The sequence below is a fragment of the Physeter macrocephalus genome, chromosome 1 (genome assembly GCF_002837175.3).
Source record: "Physeter macrocephalus isolate SW-GA chromosome 1, ASM283717v5, whole genome shotgun sequence".
Classification (NCBI taxonomy): domain Eukaryota; kingdom Metazoa; phylum Chordata; class Mammalia; order Artiodactyla; family Physeteridae; genus Physeter; species Physeter macrocephalus.
Window position 1 is genome coordinate 79226267 of NC_041214.2, and position 25255 is coordinate 79251521.

Sequence of the window (25255 nt, forward strand, 5' to 3'; positions counted from 1 at the left end):
ACTTTGCCAAATTCATTGATTAGTTCTAGTAGCTTTCTGGTGGCATCTTTAGGATTCTCTATGTATAGTATCATGTCATCTGCAAACAGTGACAGTTTTGCTTCTTCTTTTCCAATTTGTATTCCTTTTATTTCTTTTTCTTCTCTGATTGCCGTGGCTAGGACTTCCAAAACAATGTTGAATAATAGTGGTGAGAGTGGACATCCTTGTGTTGTTCCTGATCTTAGAGGAAAGGTCATTTCCTGCTTTCTTAGATTGTTTATGGCCTCTCTAGGTGTGGGAGATACAAAGATAAATAAGACCATAAAATGCAATTTAGTTCTCCTTTTATGTGGCCTCTCTCCCCTAGTAGGCATCTTCCTGAAAGCAGTAACCTGGTCTACCTCTTACCTCTGCACTGTGTCTGGCACAGTGCTAGGCACTAGGATTACAGCAGTGAACAAAACAGATAAGGTTCTTTCTTTCTTGGAGTGTATATTTTAATAGGGAGAATAGATAATACATTAGGAAAATAGAATAGTTTCAGATGTTAGTAAGTGCTATGAAAATGGGGGTAAGGGGTGAGTGCCGAATCTGAGCTGAGACCTGAAGAATAAGAAGCCAGCACACAAAGATCACAGTCGAAGCGACTTTGTCTCTGTCAAAAGCTCTGTTCTAAGTTGCTGTTCTAGACAGCTGTGAACAAAACAGTACAGATTCTTGCTTTCATGAAAGTGGCATTCCAGTGTGTGTGGGTGTGACGGGCAGGGATGGCAATAATAAAATAGCACACTGTAAGAATAGAGACTCAGTAGGGGCTAATTTTGATTGGTTGGTCAGGGAAGTCTGCTATGAGGTGGTGAATTTAAGCTGTTATCTGAGTTTTAAAAGGAGTCACCCATGTTAGTATCTGAGGAAAGACCGTTTCAGGCAGAGAACTGCTAGAACAAATGCCCTAGGCAGGAATGAGCTTGGCGTATTCAAAAAAGAGAAAAGAAACCACTTTTATTGGAACGTGGTAAGGAGTATACTAGGTGAGGGTACAGATCATATAAGATTTTTGTTCTTTTTCCTCAGCTTTATTGAGAAATAATGTTTCTATAAGCTAGTATAAAGACTTGGGATCTTATTTCATGTGCAATGAAAAGCCATTCGAGGCTTTTAAGCAGACAAATTATATGATCTGACATGTTTGTAAAAAATCATGGCAGGGGGAAGGGACGGGGTTTAAAAAAGATACTAAGATATTACGAGTGGAGGCAGGGAGACCAGTTAGGAAGCCCTTGCCAGGTGGGAGATGATGTGACTAGCCCAGAGAGGTAGTGGAGATGTAGAATAGTGGACAGATTCAAGATATGGTTTAAAGGTAAAGATTTGGATAGGGGATACAGGAGAGAATCAAGGAAGACACCTAAAGTTTTGTAGTGAACTACTAGGTGGTGCAATTACTGAAATGAGCAAAAATTGGGGGGCGGGGGAGGATCCGTTCTCTTCTTAACTGTAATATTTATCATTCTTTGCGTGCTTACTATGTGCCAGATGCTGTGCTAGACGGTTTACAGATTTTCTCCTACTAAAACTTCACAACACTACCAGTAAATGCTTTGCCTCAGGTTTGTAGATAAAGCAGCTTAGTCTCAGACTGGGAGCGGGGAGGGAGCATGTTCTCACAGCTAGGAAGTGGTGGAAGCTGAATCCGAACCTAAGTCTGCTTCCAGGGCCACTCCTCATCAGGCCTCTTCTTTGCGAAACCGAGACAATTTTCTCCTGGGTTTGTTAGAAGATAAAATATGATCTAAGGGCTTCCCTGGTGGCGCAGTGGTTGAGAATCCGCCTGCTGATGCAGGGGACACGGGTTCATGCCCCGGTCCGGGAAGATCCCACATGCCGCGGAGCGGCTGGGCCCATGAGCCATGGTTACTGAGCCTGTGCGTCTGGAGCCTGTGCTCCGCAACGGGAGAGGCCACAACAGTGAGAGAAAAAAAAAAAAAAAAATATATATATATATATATATATATATATATATATATATATATATATATATATATGATCTAAGCTGTGCATCAGCCGTACCTTTGGCGTGGAGTCATTGTCCCCGCCCATTTCGCCCGTGTCCTTCCTCGCCGGCGTACAGAGCCTAGCTCTAGGTGAATGAAATTCCGAGACTCGTAACCAAGATAAAACCTCCCTCCCGCAATTGGTCAGTGCTGGAGGAGGAGCCCCGTGATTGGTGGAGAGTCCAAGGAGGCGGGCGGAGGGAAACTTTGTGTACCGCGTTGCCGGCTCTTGACCCTTTCCCCACCACCAATATTTACGTAAATTTCTGCGACTCGCAGGTGCCGGGGCTGAGCGGATTCCTGCGGCGGCACGATTCTCTGACGTTTCCCCTTCTAATTGGCCGGGAGCTGCGGCTGTAGTTCCGAAGCCTAACTGGCCGGCCTCACCGCCTCGGAGGTGAAGTGTACTGCACTGATTGGCTGTGAGGCGCCGGCCGCGTGTGATGTCCCGAGCAGCGATTGGCTCTGGCCCGCTGGGTGCTTCTCTCGCCGGGACTCGGGACTCCCGGGAAGCGGACTGGTAGAGGAGGGGGCAAGCTAGCTGTCGCTCCCGACTAAGTCGGAGACTCCGGCTTGAGGCGGCCTCTCAGGGCCGGGTGGGCTGGCGAGCCGACCCGGCGGCGGCGGCGGAGGCTGTGAAGAGTGCGGGGGTCAGGGGCCCGCACAGAGAGACCATGGCCCCACAGAACCTGGGCACCTTCTGCCTGTTGCTGCTGTACCTCATCGGGGCCGTGATCGCCGGGTGAGGAACTGGCATCCGCGGGCATGGGGCCCTTAAGTCAGTCTTGGCTGGGGAGGAGGCTTGAGGGAGGAGGGGGCATTGTCAGACTGGGGGAGTGGAGAGGGTCGTTGCTGTGGTGAGGCGGTGGAGCGGAGGAATGGGTAGCGTGGGCCAGGCTTGTGGGGTGGAGAGGAGAGCGTGGGTGACACGGGTGAGAGGGGCTTAGACCCAGAAGCCCTAGAGCTAGATTTGATTAGAGAAGTGCGGGTTGGATGCAGTGCCAAAAGCAACGTGGTGTGAGGGGGCTGCTGAGCTGGAGAAGACGATGCAATGTTGAGCCTGCAACAAGCCATTGGGCTGACATTAAGTGGGTGGGTTATGATGCCAGGCCAAGTGAGGAAGTGGGGAGGACAGGTTAGGGAAGCCATGCTGGGACTGAAGGAAGTTGGATTGAGGGAGCAAGGCAGACCCTTGGGAGAGCCCTTGTACTTCTCAGCTTCTTGAGATACTGAGCCTGAGTTGTCATCATGCCTCACTGTCTCTCCATGGAGCATTCTTAGGAAGCTGAATGGTATTATGAGCGGGGAAAAAACATTTCCACTACTACACCAATAGGTAGTAGACTGGGATTCTAGCCCACCCCCCACCCCCACCCCACTTACGAATTATGTGACCTTGAAGGAACATTTCAATTCTCATCTGTGACATGAGGATGATAATGTGCCACCTGTTTGAAGGAAGTAGGACCACCTGAACTCTTAAGATTCTCCGGCCTTTAATAAGATCCACTATCGTATAGGCCTGCTGACCACAGGGTATGATATGCCAGGCTCATATTTTAGAATGTGGGGAATAGTAAAGTCTTAGCTTTTGACAAATTTATAGGTTGCTCTGAGTGGAGAAAACACTACCTAGCAGAGCTTTAAAATTTAAGTACTTGTTATTCTCTTAAAAGTTTTTTCCCTGTGCATATATGCTTCAACTTTGTTGGTTATTTTTTTCTCGTGGAACATACTAAATTTCTAAAATAAAAATTAACTTCTTCTAGGTAATGCTTTATTGGGTTTTTTAACATGTTTTTGTTAGTACTTTTTGCACTTAAAGCAATGGGTACCTTAAGTTGTTTAAACAAGATGTCAGGATAAATACTGTTAGTACTGTAGCTATAAACTTCAGTTTTTCATAAAGGATTCTCTTGGGAACCGTCATGTTGATGCTGAGTTATGCCAGCCATCTTTTCCCTGTATTTTTCTCAGCTGTTACTTAACCATTTTTATATTAAGTATATCCTAAGCCTCATTTTTTATATAGCTAGCTCTTTTGTCATTAACATTAGTGAACATTTTGATTTTTTTAGTTCTTGTCTCAAGAGATGTCAAGTTTTTGCAGATTTTTGGGGTGTGGCGATAAAGCACCTAAATAATCCTCATGGAACCCCTTCTCAGTGATAATTTTTAAAATTTATACATAAAATGATTAAATGATTTTCCTGAAGTGTGACTAAGAGCTTATGAAATACATTTTTTTAAAAGTTCTGTCATATATTACGTGGATCTTGATACCCCAATGCATTTTTCCCCACTACATTTTAAAATTACCATCATTACTACATCATCTCCCTGTGAACAACTTTCCCATCCCTTTGGTTGAGAGAATGCATTTTCAGAATAATTTCTGCTGGCTAAAGTGACTCTGGCAAAAGGAATAGACTTTTGTGAGCATGCTTATTTATTCATTTCATTCAACAAATATTTATTGGTGTCTTCTATGGGCTGGCTATGGTCCCTGCCCTGAAAGTTTGTTAGTCTTATTCTGTCTTCCCATTGGCCCTTCCTGCAAAGATTCCCTTTACAATTAATTTGGTTCCAACATAGTTCCTGGCAAGGAGGTCAGTGGATCTCCACTTTATCTCCTAGCTCATGCCATGTACATATTTGCGGCTGCTGAGACTTATAGGCACCTGCATATGGGTTCCAGCAGCTGTCTCTAATTAAGACTTGACCTAGACAAACTAGTATAACTACTAGTAATGACTGCAAAATTGAAATTTGCTCTCTCAGCAAAAAACTCCACAACTCATACATTCAAATGGGTGTTATTCTCTCTTCAAGCTTTTTATTTGGGCTTTGACTTAACCTCTGTGTTAACCTCTGAAGTTAACTTCAGTCACTTCATCTTTAACATTCCGAGAGTGCTACTGTTAGAATATTTCTGTGACATAATCTTTTTGAGTAAAGAACGTCTCTGACATAATCTTTTCGAATAAAGAAATTCATCCTTTGAGATTATTTGACCTTTGGAAGCAGTCAAAAGTCATTTGAAGTCAGTAATAGGGGAGAAAAAAGAGAGTCAATTTGATTATACAGTTCTTGGTTGAAAATGATGTGTGACCATAAAATAAGAAAATGACTTTCTTGACTAAAGGTAGTTATAAGAGAAGAATGCCAGAAATATTTTGAATAATTCTAGTATTGTTCAAAAAGTAATAGCCTCTCATTGTGATTACTTCAATATGAGACTCATTACAAATTCCGGTGTGTTCTCTTTTTAGTCATTCTTTTTCGTGTGTCACGTGGGTACCTTCATTTTCCTACCTCTTTGCTCAGACACAAACCTAAATGTAAAGGAAAAAAATTTCACTTTTAAAAATGTAATGTATTAAGTCTTTAATGAAGTATCTTCTCCCTCTCCCCCACCCTCAGGCGAGATTTCTATAAGATCTTAGGGGTGCCTCGCAGTGCCTCTATAAAGGATATTAAAAAGGCCTACAGGAAACTAGCCCTGCAGCTTCATCCTGACCGGAATCCTGATGATCCTCGGGCGCAGGAGAAATTCCAGGATCTGGGTGCTGCTTATGAGGTGAGTCAGGAAAAGGATAAAGTATGAATAAAACCTACAGATACAGAAAAAAACATGTAATGCTGAGTAACACTCCAATATTTCAGGTCACTTTAAAAAAAAATTGACAATAGATAAAAGTAGCACTTGATGCTGTATTGTACATTAATGTTAGTAGGTGCTACTTCCTGCCCTTTTCATTTCAGTATTTGTCTTATTAAGGAGAGTAATGTTGAAAAAGACGAATGAAAGAAAATACGATCAGTAGGTTAATACGTAGATTGATGATCAATCAGTCCGTTTGAGAGTTGGAGCCAGAAACAGAAATAAGATCTAAATGACGATTGCAAATCCACATATGCCCATGTGGATCAGGCAGATAACATGCAGGGCAGGTATAAGATAAAACAGGAAAGTGGATATTCTACCCCCATGTTAGGAATCAGTAGCGATTGAAGAGGACTGTGACAAGCTGAAGACTTCTTGCCCCATTTCAAGGGAACAGCTGTTATTCAACACCAGCCAGTTTTTGCCATATACAGATGCAAACACTGTGTTTGCACACTGTGGCCAGATCATTTAATTTTTCAAGAGGAGTGGAAATCCTGATTTTTTGGTAAATTCTCCTGGTTGTAAAATGTTGGTAACTAATTCAATTTAAAATTTTCTTTTACGTGCAGATCAAAGAAAACACAGCTATAGTATGAATTTGCAACCTGTAATCTAGAGGTCAAAATACTTTCATGTGTATCATCTCATTTAATCTTCATTAGGACACCATGAAATATAGTAGAGCTGGGCATATTCTTATTACCTTTTTTTTTTTTAATTTTTAACAACACAGAGGAATATTTACTGAATGCTTAATAATCTTTTTACTATTTGAAAAACCGTTATACACAGAACCTTTCAACACTATGGTGAAAAAATTTTACAAATAAGTTACTGATAATCTTTCATATGTATTAATTTAGGAGTTAGCTGTTTTGTGTGTGTTGCAATTCACCTTTCCCCTAGAAATAGAATAATATTATTCTGTGGTTATACTTTTTCTTTTCAGCTTTATTGAGATATAATTGACAAATAAAATTGTAAGATATTTAAAGTATATATTGTGATTACTTGGTACACATATACATTGTGAAAGGATTTCACCCATCTAGTTAATCCATCACCTCATATATTTATTGTTTTGGTGAGAACATTTAAGCTCTGCTTTCTTAGCAAATTTCAGTTATACAATACAGTGTTATCAATTCTAGTCACCATTTGTTCACATTTTCTAAAAGGGCACAGAAAAAAATAATTTGACTCCAAAAGTCAGAGAGCTACAACTTCTGAATTCAAATTAAATCCCTGTATAGTGAGAAGACTGAAAACAAATCTGAAAAATATTTTAGTGGAAAAAACCCAGAAGGAAGGGATCCCAAGGCCTCCTAGGTTAAAGAAGTGAATGAACCAAAACAGTGACTTATATACCCAGATGAAACCTAGAACTAATGGGTTTTCCCTTTCTTCTCTCAACACCTGTAGGACCAAAATTCCTAACCTCGAGCCCACAGATAAACTTGAGAGGGTTGGTGGACCCTCCTAAATTACTGTATGTAACATTTTCTTTCTCATTGATAATATGGATTCCATATTTCGCACTGTTTCCCATGAGTATTCCCATTGCTTGCTAGGAACCCAATAATCAAAAATATTTTCTGGGGAAACTGTTGCTAAGAATTTACCATGCACTTTAAAGACTCTACCATGTTCTTTAGCCATGACCTAGGCAAGGCTATACATAGATCATTCATGATATTGCAGTTTAACTCTTAAGAACCTTTCTGGTCACTTGTTCTAATTTTCTTTTTTCTTTGTATCATTCACTTGATTGCCTGCCTTTGGTCCTTAGATAAATTAGTGTTCACAAATCTGAATCCCAGTAAAGTTGAAGAGTCTTTTGTGAATACAAATCTGTCTTCTCTACTGAGCTGGGATTACTACTGGCATTTTAATTAGTTGAGACTCTGGTTGGTTGGCCAATCAACTAAGAAACTCCTTTTTTTCTTTTAATAATAAAAGTTTCCAAGACTATGGAATAAAGTTGCATTCCTTAGAAGAAAAGTGAGGAGTAAGTGAATGGTAATAGATAACTTTAAGGGTAATTTGGGGGTAGATACTACAGAAGCCTCCTATGTCCAAAAAGAAGCTGACTTAAAAAAGTAGTCTCTGTTTTGGGGTTTTGAAATGGTGTTTCTTATGGACCCAAATGTGAGGTTCATTTCTTTGCCAAGACAGGAACAGAGAAGTAGACTTGAAAGTGAAAATATTGGAAATCCAGATCACATAATAATGAGTTTTGTTTTGTTTTTTAAAGTTAACTCTGCCCATTTCTACTTCCCCAAAGTGGCTATTTTTTTAGGATATTTACCAAACTATTTTTTTCTCACCTGGTCTACCACAGTGGCTTTAGTTGAGTACTCTGGTCACTTCTAGACTAACCCATTTGTCTTTGCTTTTAAGAATGCTCACTTTCTTGTACACTGAATTTCTTTTTATCCTTCTAAATGTATCTTAAATGTTAGTAGATTTTTGCTGTGGCACCTTACATATCATTCAGGCCCTGAGCCAAAAGTGTGTCCTATTTTCATATGCCAATCAGATCTTCCCTTTCTTTTGCTGAGTCAACAAGCCCCTTCTACGTCCAACCTCACGTTTCCTGACCCAACACAAGTATGGGTTTGAAATAACTTTCTCCTTCAGTCTGCTATCTAAATAGACATTTAAGAATATCAAATAACATAAAGTTATTCAATTTTCAAAGTTATATGTGTGCATATATTTCAGAATGCTCTAAGTAAATGGGAAGCTTTTTTTTGGAGGGCAAATTTTGAAGAACATTGAAGCTTATTTTGTTTTACATTCTTTAGTTCCATATATGGAATGGTCCCAATGAGAAAGCATATACCTATGACTGAGTATGTAGTTTTCTAAAACCATTAAAACTTCAGAAAGTCTTTTCAAGTTGTGAAATTGAACTTGAGCATTCTTCATAGAGCAGTGTCCCTTTCCACTCTTTGCAGTTCAAACTCAGGGGGTTATGAGCTGTATGTGGCAGACAGCATTCTTCCACAAATGGATTTCTACATGTATCAAAAGAATGAAAAGGGAATATGAAAATATTGCAGTGTAGAGCTTTCTGGAGACTTGTCATTGGAGTTCCTTGACTTGCCAGTCTCTTAATGTGTGTGTGGTAGTGCGGTGCAGGGGTTATGGTATAGACGTGCAGAGCTGAGCAAACTTGACGGCTGTCCTAATTTACTGCTTCTGTGACTAATGACAGTCTGTCATAGTCATGTCCTAGTTTATAGTTTAGAGAGAGAATATAACATAGTGGTTAACAGCCTAAACACTGGAGTCAAACTGCATGGGAACTAAACCTGAGGAATTCATCTTACCTCTTTCCTGTTACTACCCTCACATTCATAGCCATGTCGCTAATCTCCAGCATGATATTTATGTGGCTAGGTGAGTTTTGATAAATTTAAATTATAAACATGAATTGAGCATTGTGGAAAGTTACAAAATGAACACTGATCAAAGAATTTAGTCTGATAAAGAAAATAACTTTATAAACATGCCTTAATACCATACATAATGAAAACTGAATTTCACTAGAATTTTACGCACAGTATCAGAGTTTAAAAAAACAAAAACAAAAACATAAATGTGAATTCACCTTACCTGAATATTACCAACTCATAATCTTTTCTTCCACTGGCTTTTGCCCCCAGGTTCTGTCAGATAGTGAGAAACGGAAACAATATGATACTTATGGTGAAGAAGGATTAAAAGATGGGCATCAGAGCTCCCATGGAGACATTTTTTCACAGTAAGTAATTTATCTATCTGCAGAGTATTAGTGTCTGAGAATGGATCACTTAGTGATTATTAAAGAATTATCCTTGCTCCCTTGTTCAGAAGCTTTCGATGAAGAGTACAGCTCAACTGATCCTTGACCAAGAGGTCATTCATCATCCTTTCTGTGGGAGTATACTCCTCTATTTTCACAAAGCTCTAGAAAAGACAGGTAGCACTAAAAGGGATGTCCATCTAGCCAACCATATCAATTAAATCAACCCTGACTGTGTTGGGGGGGATATATGTTGGAAACCAGTTCATTTTATCTCCTTGCTGTCTTAGAATCTGCAAACCACTTAATGAGCAAAGTGATTCTTATACGCGGAGAGAGAGATTCCTACTCTCATACCCAAAGCTGACTCTTCATCCTATCCACAAGAGAGGGATGATTATGATACTCAGCACTGTTGGAAGGAGTTGGGTTAGAGGCTCTTCATCCCTTGCTGGACCCAGCTTTCTGGGAGTGCTGAGAGGCTGGAATAATAAACATCTTTCCTTCCTGCTCTTTGAGCCCCTCTTGGTTGAGCATTTGAATTTTCATATGTCCTGATGTTGCATAAATAGGAGATCTTGATCTGGGGTTTCAAGTCAAGTTATAAATAAAAAGATGTTTGAATATGCATTTCTGTGGGGAGAGGATGCATTGCTTTCTTCAGATTCTTCAGATTCTCACAGAGAATTTTCTTCAGATTCTCGGATTTCTTCAGATTTGTGAACCCTTCCCCAAAAGAAGTAAGAATCACTGTTGCTACAACAGCTTCCCTCATTTAGTGTTTGGGGGTGACAGTTGATTTTCAGGACTTACAACGATGTGTGAATAATATTATTAGGAAATCTTTCTCTTCCCCAGGCTTGATTTGGCTGCTTTAGCCTACCAGGGAAGTGTCCTGTTTGAACCCCTTAGCAGTTAGAAGTGATACCCAGGGATGCCAGAAAGACAAAAGGCTCTGCCCTTGCTCCTTCCCCACCAAAATCCTCCCTCTCTGCTTTTATTTAAGATTCAGGGAATCCATTCACCAAGATTGGGTTTTGGTTTTGTTTTCTGGAGGGGTTAGGGTTGTTGTATATTTGTCATCACTATGCTAACATCTGAGCCTTCTTAATAACCAAAACTTAACATCAAGATTAGAACTCCTATACAATTAAAGGTCACTGTTTATAGTAATCTCAAAGTGACACTTCTGTTACTTAACACAAATTAATTTTGGTCTTATGAGACCAGAACTTCCTTTTCTGTAAGATCCAGAGTTTTACTAAGGCTGATGCCTTTTTAGTTTAATTATGTATCAAGATTTTTGTACAAAGCAGTAGCTTGTTTCAGCAAAGTTAGTTTCTAAAAAAGTATGTAAAGGTGAACACTACAAATGTCCAAAATTACCATTAGGTTCGGCAATACATGGATTTATATAGACTATACCCTTTCTCAATATCTCCATTATATCCTGATATTTGTCAGTATTGAGAGAGATTATTTTTTCATTGATTAAGAATTCATTGGCATACTGTATACACTGTACTGTGTGTCTGGACAATATTAAAAAGTAAATTTTTTTGTGGTAGGGGCAATATAGTTGACAATATATAAATTAAAAATTGTGTATGATGTATGACTCCAATGTATTAAAATGTCTTTCAGTTTTGCTCACTGATGGGACACAATATTTTATCAATGTGAAGAAAAGTAAAATTGTAAGAGGTGAACTCTTATTTCTTTTCCTGAACCAACAGCTTCTTTGGAGATTTTGGTTTCATGTTTGGAGGAACCCCTCGTCAGCAAGACAGAAATATTCCAAGAGGAAGTGATATTATTGTAGATCTAGAAGTCACTTTGGAAGAAGTATATGCAGGAAATTTTGTAGAAGTAAGTCCAAACTATACAGCTGTTCATATTGACTCCCAGAATGTGTCCTTATGACTAAAAACAAGAGGTTTCTGCGTACCTTCTCTGTCTTTCAGGGGGTGGGGAGGTGTATAGAATTGAATTAATCATAATCCTTGGTTCATGATATGCTGTTATTATATCATGAACTCATCACTCAGCCCAAGAACTAAATAAAACAATACCAGGAGTTATATCTACCTACATGCTACTTCCCTATTCCATTCACTTGCCTCCTTTCCCAGGTAACTGTCTAATATCCTGAGTTTTGTCTTTATTGTTCCCTTGCCACTCATGTTTATTTGTTTTATTACACATATAGGAATACCTGAATAATATATTGTTTACTTTCACTGTTTTTGACTTTGTAAAAATGTATCATACTATACATTATCTTCTGAGACTGGCCTTTTTTACTCACTCTTAATATTTTCAGAATTCCTCCATGTTGTTGCTTATAGCTATAATTCTGCTGAATAGAATTTCATTGTGACCACGTTGCATCAATAGGCATGTAGGTTACCTCCAGTTTTTTTTCAATTCCAAACTGTGCTTTTAGGAAGTCTTGTACATATATCCAGGTAAAAAGATTAATTTCCCATGTTCCCTTTCAGAGCTGTTGTCTGTCATCATTGCTAATACGTAATGTACATCACTCTTTGCAGTTAGCATGCTCCTAAACAAATTCCTTTTTAATCTAATTATTGTAAAGGATGTATATGACCTTGCTATTTAAATGACCCCATGGTAAGTTCTTTTTAAGAAAAAATTACCTTGAGAGAGCATAGTGGTTAAAAGCACAGAGTTTGGAGCTAGACTGCCTGGTTTAGAATCCTGGCTCTACCATACATTGGTTATGTGACCTTGGTCGTATTACTGAGCCTTTCTGCGCTTTCATTCTTTCCTCTGTAAAATGGAGATGATAGCAGCATCTACCTCATAAAGCTGCTGTGAGGATTAAATGAGTTCATAAATATATGTGATTAGGGCCTTGCTTGGCACATACTAAGTGCTATAAAGTGTTGGCTCTAATTATTGTTATTGGTATTTATTCCGTTGACCTGGGCTTTCATATGTTCGTAGGCTTTGAGGGATTTTTCTCCAAGCATTCATGTCATCTCACTGCGTGAGCATGTGCCCTGTGATTAGTAGGTGTTGGACTAAACAGGCAAAATCAAGAGTACATTTCTTCATATATTTTAGTTTCTAGTGATTTAGAGGGATCAGAATGTTTGATTGCAGTCAGCTACAAGGAGATGATCGTTGTGTCTTTTCTTACGGGTTAGAGTATCTGAATTGAGACAGTACTGGAAAACACTGCCAGATTGAGTTGCCTGAAACAAGGAAGTGTTTTCATGAGGTTAATCATGGCTAATCCTGGGGTGGGAGCCACATACCAGCTTTTGAAGGCTGTGGTTGTTCTTCAGGGCTTATGCTTTACACAACTCAGATTTCTCAAGAGATAGTAATTCTGTGGACTACTTTAACTCAGTAGTATTTCATCATGGCTTAGAAAAGGTGATCCCATACATACTATCTTTCAGTTCTCTTCTTTCTTACCCTCCTCTCTCTTCTCCAACTTTAGAATTTGAGTCATTTAAAGATCCATTTGCTCCACTTCTATGTGGGAGCTGACTTGTAACTCCTCCAAGACTTCTCTTAGCTGTGGGTCTCCCTGAGGGATGGCTTGGGAGAGAAGGGGAAGTGCCAACCCCGGCAGGTGCGCAGAGCCCCGATCTGGTGAGGAAACCAAAGGCGTGGGACACGAGAGAAGCTGATCCTGTGTATGTACTTGCTAGGTGGTTAGAAACAAACCCGTGGCAAGGCAGGCCCCTGGCAAACGGAAGTGCAACTGCAGGCAGGAGATGCGGACTACCCAGCTGGGCCCCGGGCGCTTCCAGATGACCCAGGAGGTGGTCTGTGACGAGTGCCCGAATGTCAAGTGAGTGCAAGCACCTTCTTTGCTCTGCCAAGGGACACTTTAATCATCTCATTTGTCTAATAAAATGCCAATGGTCCATACCTAGATTTTTTTTCCCTCCCTCTCCCCCATCCTTCTCTCTCTCCCTCATGTTCCACCAGAGGATAGAGCAAAGAAATGTACAGTTTAATTTTTTCTGAAAGTATCTATTCAGAATATCTCCTTTTATGTTTATGAACTAATAAGCAGTGCCCTTTATTTCTGAATATACTTAACAAAAATGTTGATATTTTTCCGTTTTCCTACTTGGAATGTTTCCTTTTTCCTACTTGGAATATTTAGAGCAATCTTATGTGTACAGCTAACATTTCAGATTAGAGAAGTACTATTTGCTGATTATGTTATAAATATAACTATTTAATTGAACCTTCAATTGTATATATTAAAACTAGCTCAGTTATTTGTGGGATCAGTGAAAAAAATCAAATAGGATAAACTCTTCTGTTAGATTTTCTGATAAACATGATGCTGTCCTTTCAGGTGCACATTTATGTAAGTGCGAGTAGTTTTCTCTGTTACTGATCACTCACTTCAAGGCAATCAGTCTACTGCAGGCTTTTTTGGAGTCAGCAGTCGCATGGTTATGTGATATATAGTAGCTTTTCCCTGGCTTTTGGCAGGTGGAAGGTGTAAATGGATATCAGGTGGTTTTGTCATTTAGGGATACAGGATAGTCTTCCAAGAAAAAGGTCTGATTGAGTAGATAAAACTTTATTATCTGTATCTGGGGTTTGGTTTATATTTTCTTTTTATTTTTTTCTTTTAAATGCTCTTTGTCTCAGACTAGTGAATGAAGAACGAACACTGGAGGTCGAAATTGAACCTGGGGTGAGAGATGGCATGGAGTACCCCTTTATTGGAGAAGGTGAAATATTGACATTGATGTTTTATTATTGTAACTTTCTGCTCTGTGCCTGCTTATGAACACCTCCCACCCCCACCTCACCCCATATACCTCGTGGCCACCTAGTAAATGCATATATCATTTCCAACACACTTCAGTCAGTTTTAGGACACAGAAAGCCTTTTTATGACCATCCTTAAGCATCCTGGTTGGTCCACTTAAGCAGTAGCATTACTGTTTATCCTTTGACTATCATGGCCAAAAGTTACTGTCAAGTAGCCTAAGTTAGGTCAAAGTTTAAATGTTCAGAACTTAATGGATTAATTTTAACTCAGCAATGAAAGAAGATATGTAACTCTAGTTGACATTAATAAGATGCTCTCAGACCTCACTTAGGGGTTAAATTTAAATCTCTAGAAGAAAAATAGCTTTAAAACATCAGATTCAGGAGACCAGTGAATCATTCTTTGTTTAGGAAATAGGTCAAGTTATTTATTGCTGTGCCTGAGTCCCAGGTGATCCTCACTAATAATCTGAGACTTGATATAACCAGGTAGACACGCTGCTCTCACAGATAGGCCTGACAGTCAAAGCCTAAGGTAGTGGCTTTAGAAAATTCTCTCAACTGCTAAATAGATTGCAGCGTTGGATTGCATGGCTTACAGTGTGCTGTAATCTCTTCTCTTCTGACAAGGTGAGCCTCATGTGGATGGAGAGCCAGGAGACTTACGGTTCCGAATCAAAGTTGTCAAGTAAGTAATCTCAGTTTAAAGGCCTTCTTTTTGGCCCTTGCTTTTCAGAGGAATCAGGTTAGAGAAATATGGATAGCCACCAGGGCACTTCCAGACTTTTTCCTCTGTTTCATGCCCTTAGTACCCTAAATGTGTAACTCTACAGCCATACTGAAAATTTGTGTTTGGAGCCTAGGATTGAGTCCATTTATTTATTTACTCAGGACTTCCAAGTCCAAAAGTTGTTGGGAGGAAAGCATCAATATTATGAGTAAGGAGCTATGAAAGAGAGGCAGACAAGGAGACCAGAGATTTTAACTGAGGAAATACGGCCCCATACAGGAATGGGAGACTTTTCCATAGAAAGGAGCTTCTGTGACATAATCTGCAGCTGCTGGGCAGCTTCTCTGGTTGGCTTCTCTTCAACATGCAGTTCTACTTACATAAGAATTTTACCTGGGACTCAGGCTTTCTTGTTTATCACTTGTCTCTTGTTACCACTTTGGAAATCAGTGATACCTCTGCTTCTGAGGATTCATTGAAACGAGGTTCCCACCCAAATATGGAGAAATGGGCCCCCAGTGCCAAGGACTTTTTTCCCTCATAGCACTCTTTAATCTCGGTGATCTTTCCCCAACCTTCCTCACCTACCTTGACTTTCCCATCACTTCCCAGAGAAACTAGCACATGTACTGTTCCCTGAATAAACCTGGCACCTTCTCAAGTCCTTATCTTTGCCAGAATTCCCTCTTGCCCTATCCCCACCCTCCCCTGCGCCCACCTTATTTGCAGCTTCAGAGCTGATCAGGCCTTACAAGCCCAGCTCTAGAAGCCCCCCAGGACCCGTCCCTGATGCCCTTCTCCCCCAGTCCCACAGCCAGAAGTTGTCCTCTCTTTTCCATAATCTGGTTACTTGTATTTTAATTACATTCTTTGACTTCTGCTGATTGTAAGCTCCTTAAGATTAGGGTTTAATAAATCTTAGGCTACTTTACAGTCTTGATTAATACTACACACGAAGGAGTGTCTAATAAATGCCTATTTCTTGTAAGAGTGGCATTCATCCTTTTCCATGATTTTTCTAAAAACTTTTTGAACTCTTCCCAAAGAAAGACTTTGGAAGTTAATGATCTTTACCTTGTTCTGTTCTAGGCACCCAATATTTGAAAGGCGAGGAGATGACTTATACACAAATGTGACAGTCTCCCTCGTGGAGTCTCTGGTGGGCTTCGATATGGATATCGCTCACTTGGATGGTCACAAGGTAAGCAAACCAGTTCTCCCGCCTCCTGTCCTTTTAAAGCCTTCACATGGCTACTGTTGAGGTTACTTCAGCCACTTCAGTCATTTGGAGCCACGGGGGCTAAGTGCTCAGGCTTTGTTCTGTCATCTTTCCTCACTCTGCTGTTGAACGTGTAGCAGTAACAATGCCACAGACCCCTCAGCTCCTCAGAGGTGATTGCACAGCCTTTGGCAGTCTCGTCTTTACAGTCTCCGTTGGTAAAAGCCTTACTTTTTTACGTGTTTCGTTTTTCTTTTTCTTTTTGAAAACCTTCTCTTTCTTTGGCCCGCACTGTCCTAACGATGTTTCCCCTGCCCCTTCATCCTGCTGCTCTGAGCCGTGACGTGAGCTCTGGGCACCAGTACTCACTGGAAGCTGTGTGTTGTGCTGCAAGAGTACCAGTCCTGCTCCAGTCCATCCCCTTTGCTTTCCAGGTACATATTTCCCGGGATAAGATCACCAGACCGGGAGCCAAGCTATGGAAGAAAGGGGAAGGGCTCCCCAACTTTGACAACAACAACATCAAGGGCTCTTTGATAATCACTTTCGATGTGGATTTTCCAAAAGAACAGTTATCAGAGGAAGCAAGAGAAGGTGAGGGTATAATGTTTACTGTTCAAGGAAAGATGAGGTCTACATTAGAAGGATTAGAGGCTTAGGGGGTGAAGTCTGCAATGACTGATTGAGAAGAGGGCCCAGTCAGTGGGTCCTAAGTAAACAGGAAAAGGTGAGAGAGTCAAAACTGGAAAGAGGACAAAGAAGAAGGAATGGAAGACAGCCAAAGAGCTTTCTGTCCATTTCGATTGCCTCTTATCGGATTTTGTGGGATGTATGTGTGGTATGTGTGCCTGAGACACAAAGACAAGGGGTCACCTTGGACGTGCATGTATGGGTATCCACATGCGATAAAGTTAGACATTGGTAGTTACTTGTTTAATTCAGATCCATGGTTGTCATAAGGCCTTTTGTGAGACTCCACATGAAACATGCTCTTCAAACTCTGGGGAAGTCACATTTTTGTTAACAGAGTCATTTGTTCATTCTTTCCTCAGGTATCAAACAGCTGCTGAAACAAGGATCAGTGCAGAAGGTATACAATGGACTGCAAGGATATTAAGAGTGAATAAAATTGGACTTTGTTTTAAAATAAGTGAATCAGCGATATTTATTATCTGCAGGGGTTTTTTTTGCGTGTTTTTGTTTTCATTTTCAATATGCAAGTTTAGTTTAATTTTTTTTTCTTCTAACGGTCATCATGAAATGAATAAGAGGGCTTAAGAATTTGTCCATTCGTGTTGAGAAAAGAATGACCAGCAAAAGGTTTAATAATACCTCTCCCTTTGGGGATTTATGTCTGGTGCTGCTGCCTGAGTTTCAAGAATTAAAGCTGCAAGAGGACTCCAGGAGCAAAAGACACAATATAAAGGGTTGGAGTTAATTGTTAGCTATTTCATTCGAAATGCCAACTGGAGAAGTCTGTTTTTAAATACAATTTTGTTTTTAATTTTTTCTTGACTCCTGTTTCTTGTTGGTGTAGTTACCCTGTTGTCTTTGATCAGCCGGGTTTCCCTCCTTGGGGCCTGTGAGCTTGTTGGGTTTTCCTCCCATCAAGCAAGATGAATGCACAAACCTGTGGAAGAGTGATGAAGATCCAGTCCCCATACCCAATTAAACACACATGGCACTTTCTAGAAAGGAGCCTGAAGAAAATTAGAGATTGGAGTAGATGAAACAAGGTCACACAACCACCTAATTGTCCTTGAGAAAGTATATTCCCTCTCATTTAATTTGGGAATAATCAAATCTGACACGGAAACTTTACTGTTTAGAAAGCACTTTTCATGTATCCAATCTCAGTTGACCTCATGTTTGAAAAGTCTTCTGCTTGTGTTAGGAACTAGGATTATTGTTGGCCCTAGAAAATGAATTTGAAGTAGTAGAGTTGCAAATTGTATTTGCTTCTCCCAGTGGCAACTAATTCAGGTGGTATGTGACTTCAATATATTTGACTTTGTAACCTCCTTCCCTTTTCTACATTATACAGTCAAATTACACTCTTTGTTACTTTAGCTAGTGAATGTTTCCGCGTTGTTGAACAACTGCTGTTGCAGAGTGTGTGTGGAGCTGCCTTCTAGCCATCAGTATGGTTCCAGCAACATTCCCACCTTTGGCTATACAGCAGCCATTGCTGCTATTGCCTTTTCATTTATTTTGCCCTGTTTTATAAAAATTAGGGGAAAGGTGGTGGGGAGGAGATTTAATCCATTTAGAACAGTTAAGAACAAGCACACCGGGACTTCCCTGGTGACACAGTGGTTAAGAATCCTCCTGCCAATGCAGGGTACATGGGTTCAAGCCCTGGTCTGGGAAGATCCCACATGCCACGGAGCAACTAAGCCCTTGGGCCACAACTACTGAGCCTGTGCTCTAGAGCACACGAGCCACAACTACTGAGCCCGCGTGCCACAACTACTGAAGCCCGCACGCCTAGAGCCCGTGCTTTGCAGCAAGAGAAACCACCGCAACGAGAAGCCCGCGCATCGCAACGAAGAGTAGCCCCCGCTCACCACAACTAGAGAAAAGCCCGTGCACAGCAACGAAGACCCAATGCAGCCAAAGATAAATTAAAAAAAAAAAAAAAAAAAGAACAAGCACACCTCTTAACCTCAATCAGACACTATTTTTTTAAAATTTATTTATTTTTATTTTTGGTTGTGTTGGGTCTTCGTTGCTGTGCGCGGGCTCTTTCTCTAGTTGTGGCGAGCGGGGGCTACTCTTTGCTGCGCTGTGTGGGCTTCTCACTGCGGTGGCTTCTCTTGTGGAGCGTGGGGTCTAGGCACGCAGGCTTCAGTAGTTGTGGTGCACAGGCTCAGTAGTTGTGGCACGTGGGCTCAGTAGTTGTGGCTCGTGGGCTTAGTTGCTCCGTGGCATGTGGGATCTTCCTGGACCAGGGCTTGAACCCGTGTCCCCTGCATTGGCAGGCGGATTCCTAACCACTGCACCACCAGGGAAGCTCCCAGACACTATTTGGACTTGAGTGATCCAACTGTGTGTTCACTTGTGAAGAAAAAGAACAAAATTCAGAGGCTTATTTGAAATGCTGAAAATCTATCTTAGAAATCAAATGCACCATATAAATACATATGTGTGTTTCATGAACTTTTGTACATTTAATATTCATTATGTACTGAGTTGCTATAGTTAAAAATTTCTTAGGAATAATTATCAACATTTCTCTTCTATATCTTAGCCCAGGAGAGCTCCTGATCATTTTTTGCACTTGCTGATTTTTTCCAAGATTTTTGCAAGAGTCGGTCACATACCAAACTAGAGTTATTATTCTTAGCTAGAAAGACCCCATATATAACGCTTTTCTACAAATAAGAATGTTCACGGGGCTTTGTCACTACTGTTTATCCATGGTCCAGATGGCCGTGAATGAATGAGTTAAAAAAGAATATTCTTTTACCATTGACTCTTTGTGAGCTTCAGTTTACTTTAAGTGCTTTCTCTGAAGCACGTTATAATGTGGAAAGACTTGTATCAAAGTTCCATAGATTTTCTTGTAATAAAGCATAGTAACAGGGTGGTGTGGTGGAGATGACAGGAAGATCGTAAAACCAGGCTTTAAAGCCCAAGCTTTTTGCACTAAGGTACAACTGCCTTCCCAGAAGTTAATGCTGCCCCAAAATGGAGCGGTGGTCCCCGAGGCAGCAAGCTCCCTACCAGAAATGGGCTTGGGAGGTTGTAGTGGTCAGTATATGTTCCCTTCAAGCCAAAGATTTCTATGTGTTACAGAGTTTTCAAGTGAAGAACTGAAAACTTGTTCTCTTACTCATTGAGTAACAAGTATTTATTGAGTCCTTACTATGTGCCAGTTTCTGTTCAAGTGCTTTATATGGATGAGGTTGTTTGTATGGAAGAGGGAGTATTATCCTCAATCTGCAGATGAGGACATGGGTTACATCTCACAGCTTACTAGTGTGGGTCTGGCATTTGAAGCCAAGCAGTCTGCTTCAGGGAATGTGCTCTTAACTACCATGAATTCATGATTTCTACTTAGAGAAAATAAATGGTGTGGAAGAAGTATTCTAGGTAGTTATGGTGAGAGAACAAATAATAGTGTCTTCACCCCTGCAAGGAAAAATGTCACTCCAATGAGATATGTAATGAAGCAGAAAGGGTGGTTGGCCTGGGATGGGATTCAATTCTGTGACCCTGGGCAAGCCAGTTAACCTCCCTGAACCTCAGTTTTCTCACCTGCAAAATGGAAATAATGAAGGGTGATATATTTTAATTTGAGCTTTTGTGATTTCTAACATATTTTGGCTACACATTTATTTATGTTTAATTCCTGGTCCTCAGCTGCATTCACTATTGGTTATGTTGCCAGATTCCTGAATCCTAGATAGGTGTTAGTGCACAGAAATCACTGTTTTTGGAAAAGGGAACAGGATATGGAAACAAAACCAATTGGAAAAGTTGCATTGGTTGTTCTTAGAAATGGAAGGAAGATTTTACTCTATTCCTTGACAAAAGATAAGCTGCAATTAGCTCCAATAAAAACGTCTACCTTGAACAAAGAGATATATCCAAGGACTCTAGGAGATAAGCAGAGAGGAAAAAATGGTTTGATGAGTGTTCACTTTTTTAAAATTCTAGACTTTTAGTCACTGACATGGTACCAGTATTCATGATCAAGGGTTGACTACAGGTCACAGGCGGTGGGTACTGGTACAGCTTCCACAGTGATTTATATGTCAAAGAGCCCAGACCCTTTCTTTTTCCACTAAATGAAATCAGTACTTATGAGTGGTACAACTTTAGGTATGGTACCTCTATTGATGCAGCGAGCCTGAGAATGACATGAGTAGAGGGCAGTGCGGTCACAGAGCTGCGTGTCAATGAGAACCCTCTAAAGCTGCTCTGACCAATATGGAAGCCATATGTGGCTTAGCACTTGAAATGCGGCTGGTACAAATTGAGAGGTGCTATAAGTATAAAGTACACACTAGATTTTGAATACAGTACAAAATAAAGAATGTAAAGTAACTCAATTTTATATATTGATTACATGTTGAAATGATAGTATTCTGGGTATATTTGGTGAAATATATTATTAGAATGAAAAATAAAATACATTATAAAATTCACCTGAGGTGGTTTTGGTTTTTTACTTTTTAAAATGTGGATACTATAAAATTTTAAATTACATGTGTAGCTCATATTATCATTTTATTGATAGCGTTGCTGCCAGGTTACTTCTCAACACGAGAAAAGTTGACTAGTACTCTGGGATGAAGGACCTCCTTTTCCTCCCTATTCAATTACCTCTCATTCAATTCAGTCCAATGGTCCAGACTGTCAAGATGTTTTGGGATCCCCATTCAATCATCCAATATTCTGTCTGTGCCTCTCCGCTTGATGTTATCTGTCCACTGTATTGGCTAAGACATCAAGATTTTTATCCAAACAGTGAAGAAAAGTGCTGACCAAAGAACTGAAGGACAACTCTTGGATTTTGCCACTGAAAGCCTCTCTCCAGGTTGTCATTCATCAAAACATTGGCATATAGTCATATCAACCTCCATGAAAATAACTAATTTTGCATGTAGCCATATTTCTTATCATGTCCACAAGGATATGCTGAGAGGCCTTGTTGAAATCCATTTATACAACAGCCTATTAGGAAATGAGGTGTATCTGACATGACTTCTTCTTAGCAAGCCCATCTTGGGTCCTAGAGATCAGCACGTTCTCATCTACGTGCTTACAAATGATGCCTAAGTTGGCTGTCATCTTCTTAGCTTTTGGAAGAATCACCCATCTCCAGTCTTTCAGCCTCTTACCCCTCCACAGTGTCTCAAAGTCACAGCCGTGTTTAACAACCTCCTCTATATTCCTCTCAGTACTCTGGGATTTTGTCTAGTCCAGAAGACATAATTTCCTTTGAAGTGTTAATAAGTGTTTCTTGTAATCAACTCTTCCTTCTTGGTCTTCCATTTCCTCTTACTGATGTTCATTCTACCCTTTATGTTTCAAACGTCATTCTTTCTGACAGAATATAGATGCAAAACTGGAGGTTTTATATACCATAATTATTTTTTTAAAGGCTTTAATATTTATTGAGTCTTTCCAATGTGTTAAACTTAGCTTTTGTAACAGAGATAATTCTCTTTTTTTAATCTTTTTTTAACGTCTTTATTGGAATATAATTGCTTTACAATGTTGTGTTAGTTTCTGCTCTATAACAAAGTGAATCAACTCTACATATACGCTTCCCACTAGCTATCTGTTTTACATTTGGTAGTGTATATATGTCAATGCTACTCTCTCACTTCATCCCAGCTTACCCTTGCCCCTCCCCATGTCCTCAAGTCCATTCTCTACGTCTGCGTCTTTATTTCTGTCCTGCCCCTAGGTTCTTCAGAACCTTTTTTTTAAGATTCCATATATATGTGTTAGCATACAGTATTTGTTTTTTTCTTTCTGACTTACTTCACTCTGTATACCATAGTTATTTAAATGTATATACTCTAGAATCAAACTCCTTAGAATCAAATTCCAGTTCTACCACTTACAAGTTGTGCCTCAATTTCTCCATCTGCAAAATGGTAATAATAATAGTACCCCTTTCACAGGGTCATTGAATAATTGGACAGTCACAACTGGAATTGCTGGCTTGGGGACATATAGGCAAAAAGGAGCAAGTTAGTATCTCTATTTTGCTTAACTAAGGTTTGTAAAGTTTTTTTTTTTTTTCCTAATTCCTCCCCTCTGCAATGCATGATGTTTATACTACAGTACTAAAGTATTGTTGTGCTAGCTTTAAAATCAGCGCTGAGACTCCAGAGTTGTTTTTTTTAAAGTCATTTTCTGGTTATTACCACTAAAAATCAAGTTATTCATTAAAACAACAAGAATGATAATTTTCAATGCAAACTCAAATAAGTAATGGACCTCGACTGTGTCTGCCCTCTTCACTTAGCGTCACTTAATCCTAATGTAGAGAAGGTAGCTTCCACATGGGCTGGATTTTGATTTAGAGATAATTCTGCCAAAAAATAAAAGTAAATAAAAGATGGCTCCTGAGATCTAATATCAGTTGTGGAAACCATTGTGAGGAGCCAGACTAGATGATTAAGAACAAGTCAGGCAATTAAAGCCTCTGCCTCTTCTAATAGGTCACTAACCTGGGACAGCAGAAAATTGATAGACAAGGTTTTCAGCAAGGCATTTGATGATTCAGATCTTTATATCTTTGGGGGAAAAATAGAGGCATATAGTTGATTCATAACTCACTAATTATGGTTGAACATGCTGTTGATTAATGAATCAATGTCAACCTGGAAGGGAGGTGGTCTCTGCTGGCACAAAACAGAGCTATGTTCTCAGTCCTGATCTAGTCAATACTTTTATTAGTGGTGAGCGTTCAGGAAGAGAGTTTAAAATGCCAAGCACCTAGTGTATGTGTAAGTAACAGTTTTCACAGTTCTTATATGCTTGTGGGTCCAAAAAGTCCAAGGAGAGAACAGGACACCTTAAAGCTGACCAGACAAGCTTTGACTCCTGCATAATGCTTATGGTGGGGGAAGCAATTTAACCTGGAGGGAGAGGGTTGGATGTACCAGCTTCATCCACAGGGCTGATGGCAAAGCATGACTTGGCAGCAACACTGTCAAGGTGTCACTTGAATTGATGTCTCCCAACACAATTAGAAGAGGACTTGCACTGAATTTTGAGGGGAAGTAACCGTAACAAACTGAAGAGTCAGTTGAATAAAAGTTTTATACTATCAGGGCCATTATCAGAAGCTATAAGTTTTCAAATTGTAAGAGTTAAATGTCTCCGTGTTTTGAGGTTGGGTAAAGGAATTTTGACACTGGTGGGAGCAGGGAACTTCCCCTAATTCTGCTCAGCAACTGCTACAAAAGGGAAACCAGGTGAGCAGCCTTATGATGCCCTAAGAGTGATGTCCCAGTTACTATTGCCATGTATCAAATTACCCCAAAACTTAGTGGCTTAAAACAGCAACATTTATTTTTCTTGCAAATCTGCACCATGGTCTGGGCTTGATGAAGACAGCTCCTTTGTGCCATGTGGTGTCCACCGGGACAGCTCAAAACATGGGGACTGGAATCTTTTGAAGGCTCTCTACTCACATGTCTGGCAGTTGATCCTGGGAAGACTCAAGCAGCTGGAGACTGGAACCATGAGGCTCCTTGAGAATCTCTAATCCCCATGTGGTCACTGTAGCATGGCAGCTTTAGCATAGCAGGACTTCCTACATGTTGGCTCAGGGCTCCCAAAATATGTGTTCCAAAAGACGAAGAAAGGAAAAGCTTTATTTCTTTTTATGACCTAGCCTCATAAGTCGTGCAGCATCCTTTCCATCACATTCTATTCATGGAGGCAGCCACAAACGCTCACCCATATTCCAGGGGAGAGGAAGTAGACTCAACCTTTTGATGAAAGAATCTTCAAGGTTTTGAAAGAGTATGTAGACCTGCAAATATTGCTGTGGCCCTTTTTGGAAAATACAATTTGCCCCAGGTGATCACATGAGGTGAACATAAGAGCAGCAGCTGTGACCAAGAGACAATGTCAGAACAGCATGAAAGAGGTCAGGGAAACTCAAGAAGAATGAAGGGACTATCTGCAAATCCGTGAGCACCACCCTGTCCCCCTGCCATCCAGGAAAGTAAGGATTCTGGGAGCAGGAGTTTTGGAGATGGGACCTGAGCCAAAGGTCACACCATTCTGGTCAAGGGGTTTATTCCCCTCCCTGCTGGGGGAGCCTGGAAAATGTGGATTACACATCAGTGACCTTCCATGAGAACATGAGGGATGCTGATCAAAGCCATGGACAGGGCTTCCCTGGTGGCGCAGTGGTTGAGAATCCGCCTGCCGATGCAGGGGACATGGGTTCATGCCGCGGTCCGGGGGGATCCCACATGCCGCGGAGCGGCTGGGCCCGTGAGCCATGGCCGCTGAGCCTGCACGTCCAGAGCCTGTGCTCTGCAACGGGAGAGGC

The 25255-nt window shown here is 40.5% G+C and overlaps 1 protein-coding gene across 1 annotated transcript; it reads left to right on the plus strand.

Moving 5' to 3' along the window:
• The first annotated feature begins 2517 nt into the window (after positions 1–2517).
• DNAJB11 (DnaJ heat shock protein family (Hsp40) member B11) lies at positions 2518–17730 on the plus strand. Its single transcript, XM_007116281.3, has 10 exons — positions 2518–2778; positions 5460–5616; positions 9378–9475; positions 11233–11365; positions 13183–13325; positions 14147–14229; positions 14903–14960; positions 16092–16203; positions 16656–16815; positions 17274–17730. Exons 1-10 carry the CDS (start codon positions 2711–2713, stop codon positions 17336–17338), a joined length of 1077 nt encoding a protein of 358 aa, XP_007116343.1. The 5' UTR covers positions 2518–2710; the 3' UTR covers positions 17339–17730.
• The last annotated feature ends 7525 nt before the right edge of the window (positions 17731–25255 follow it).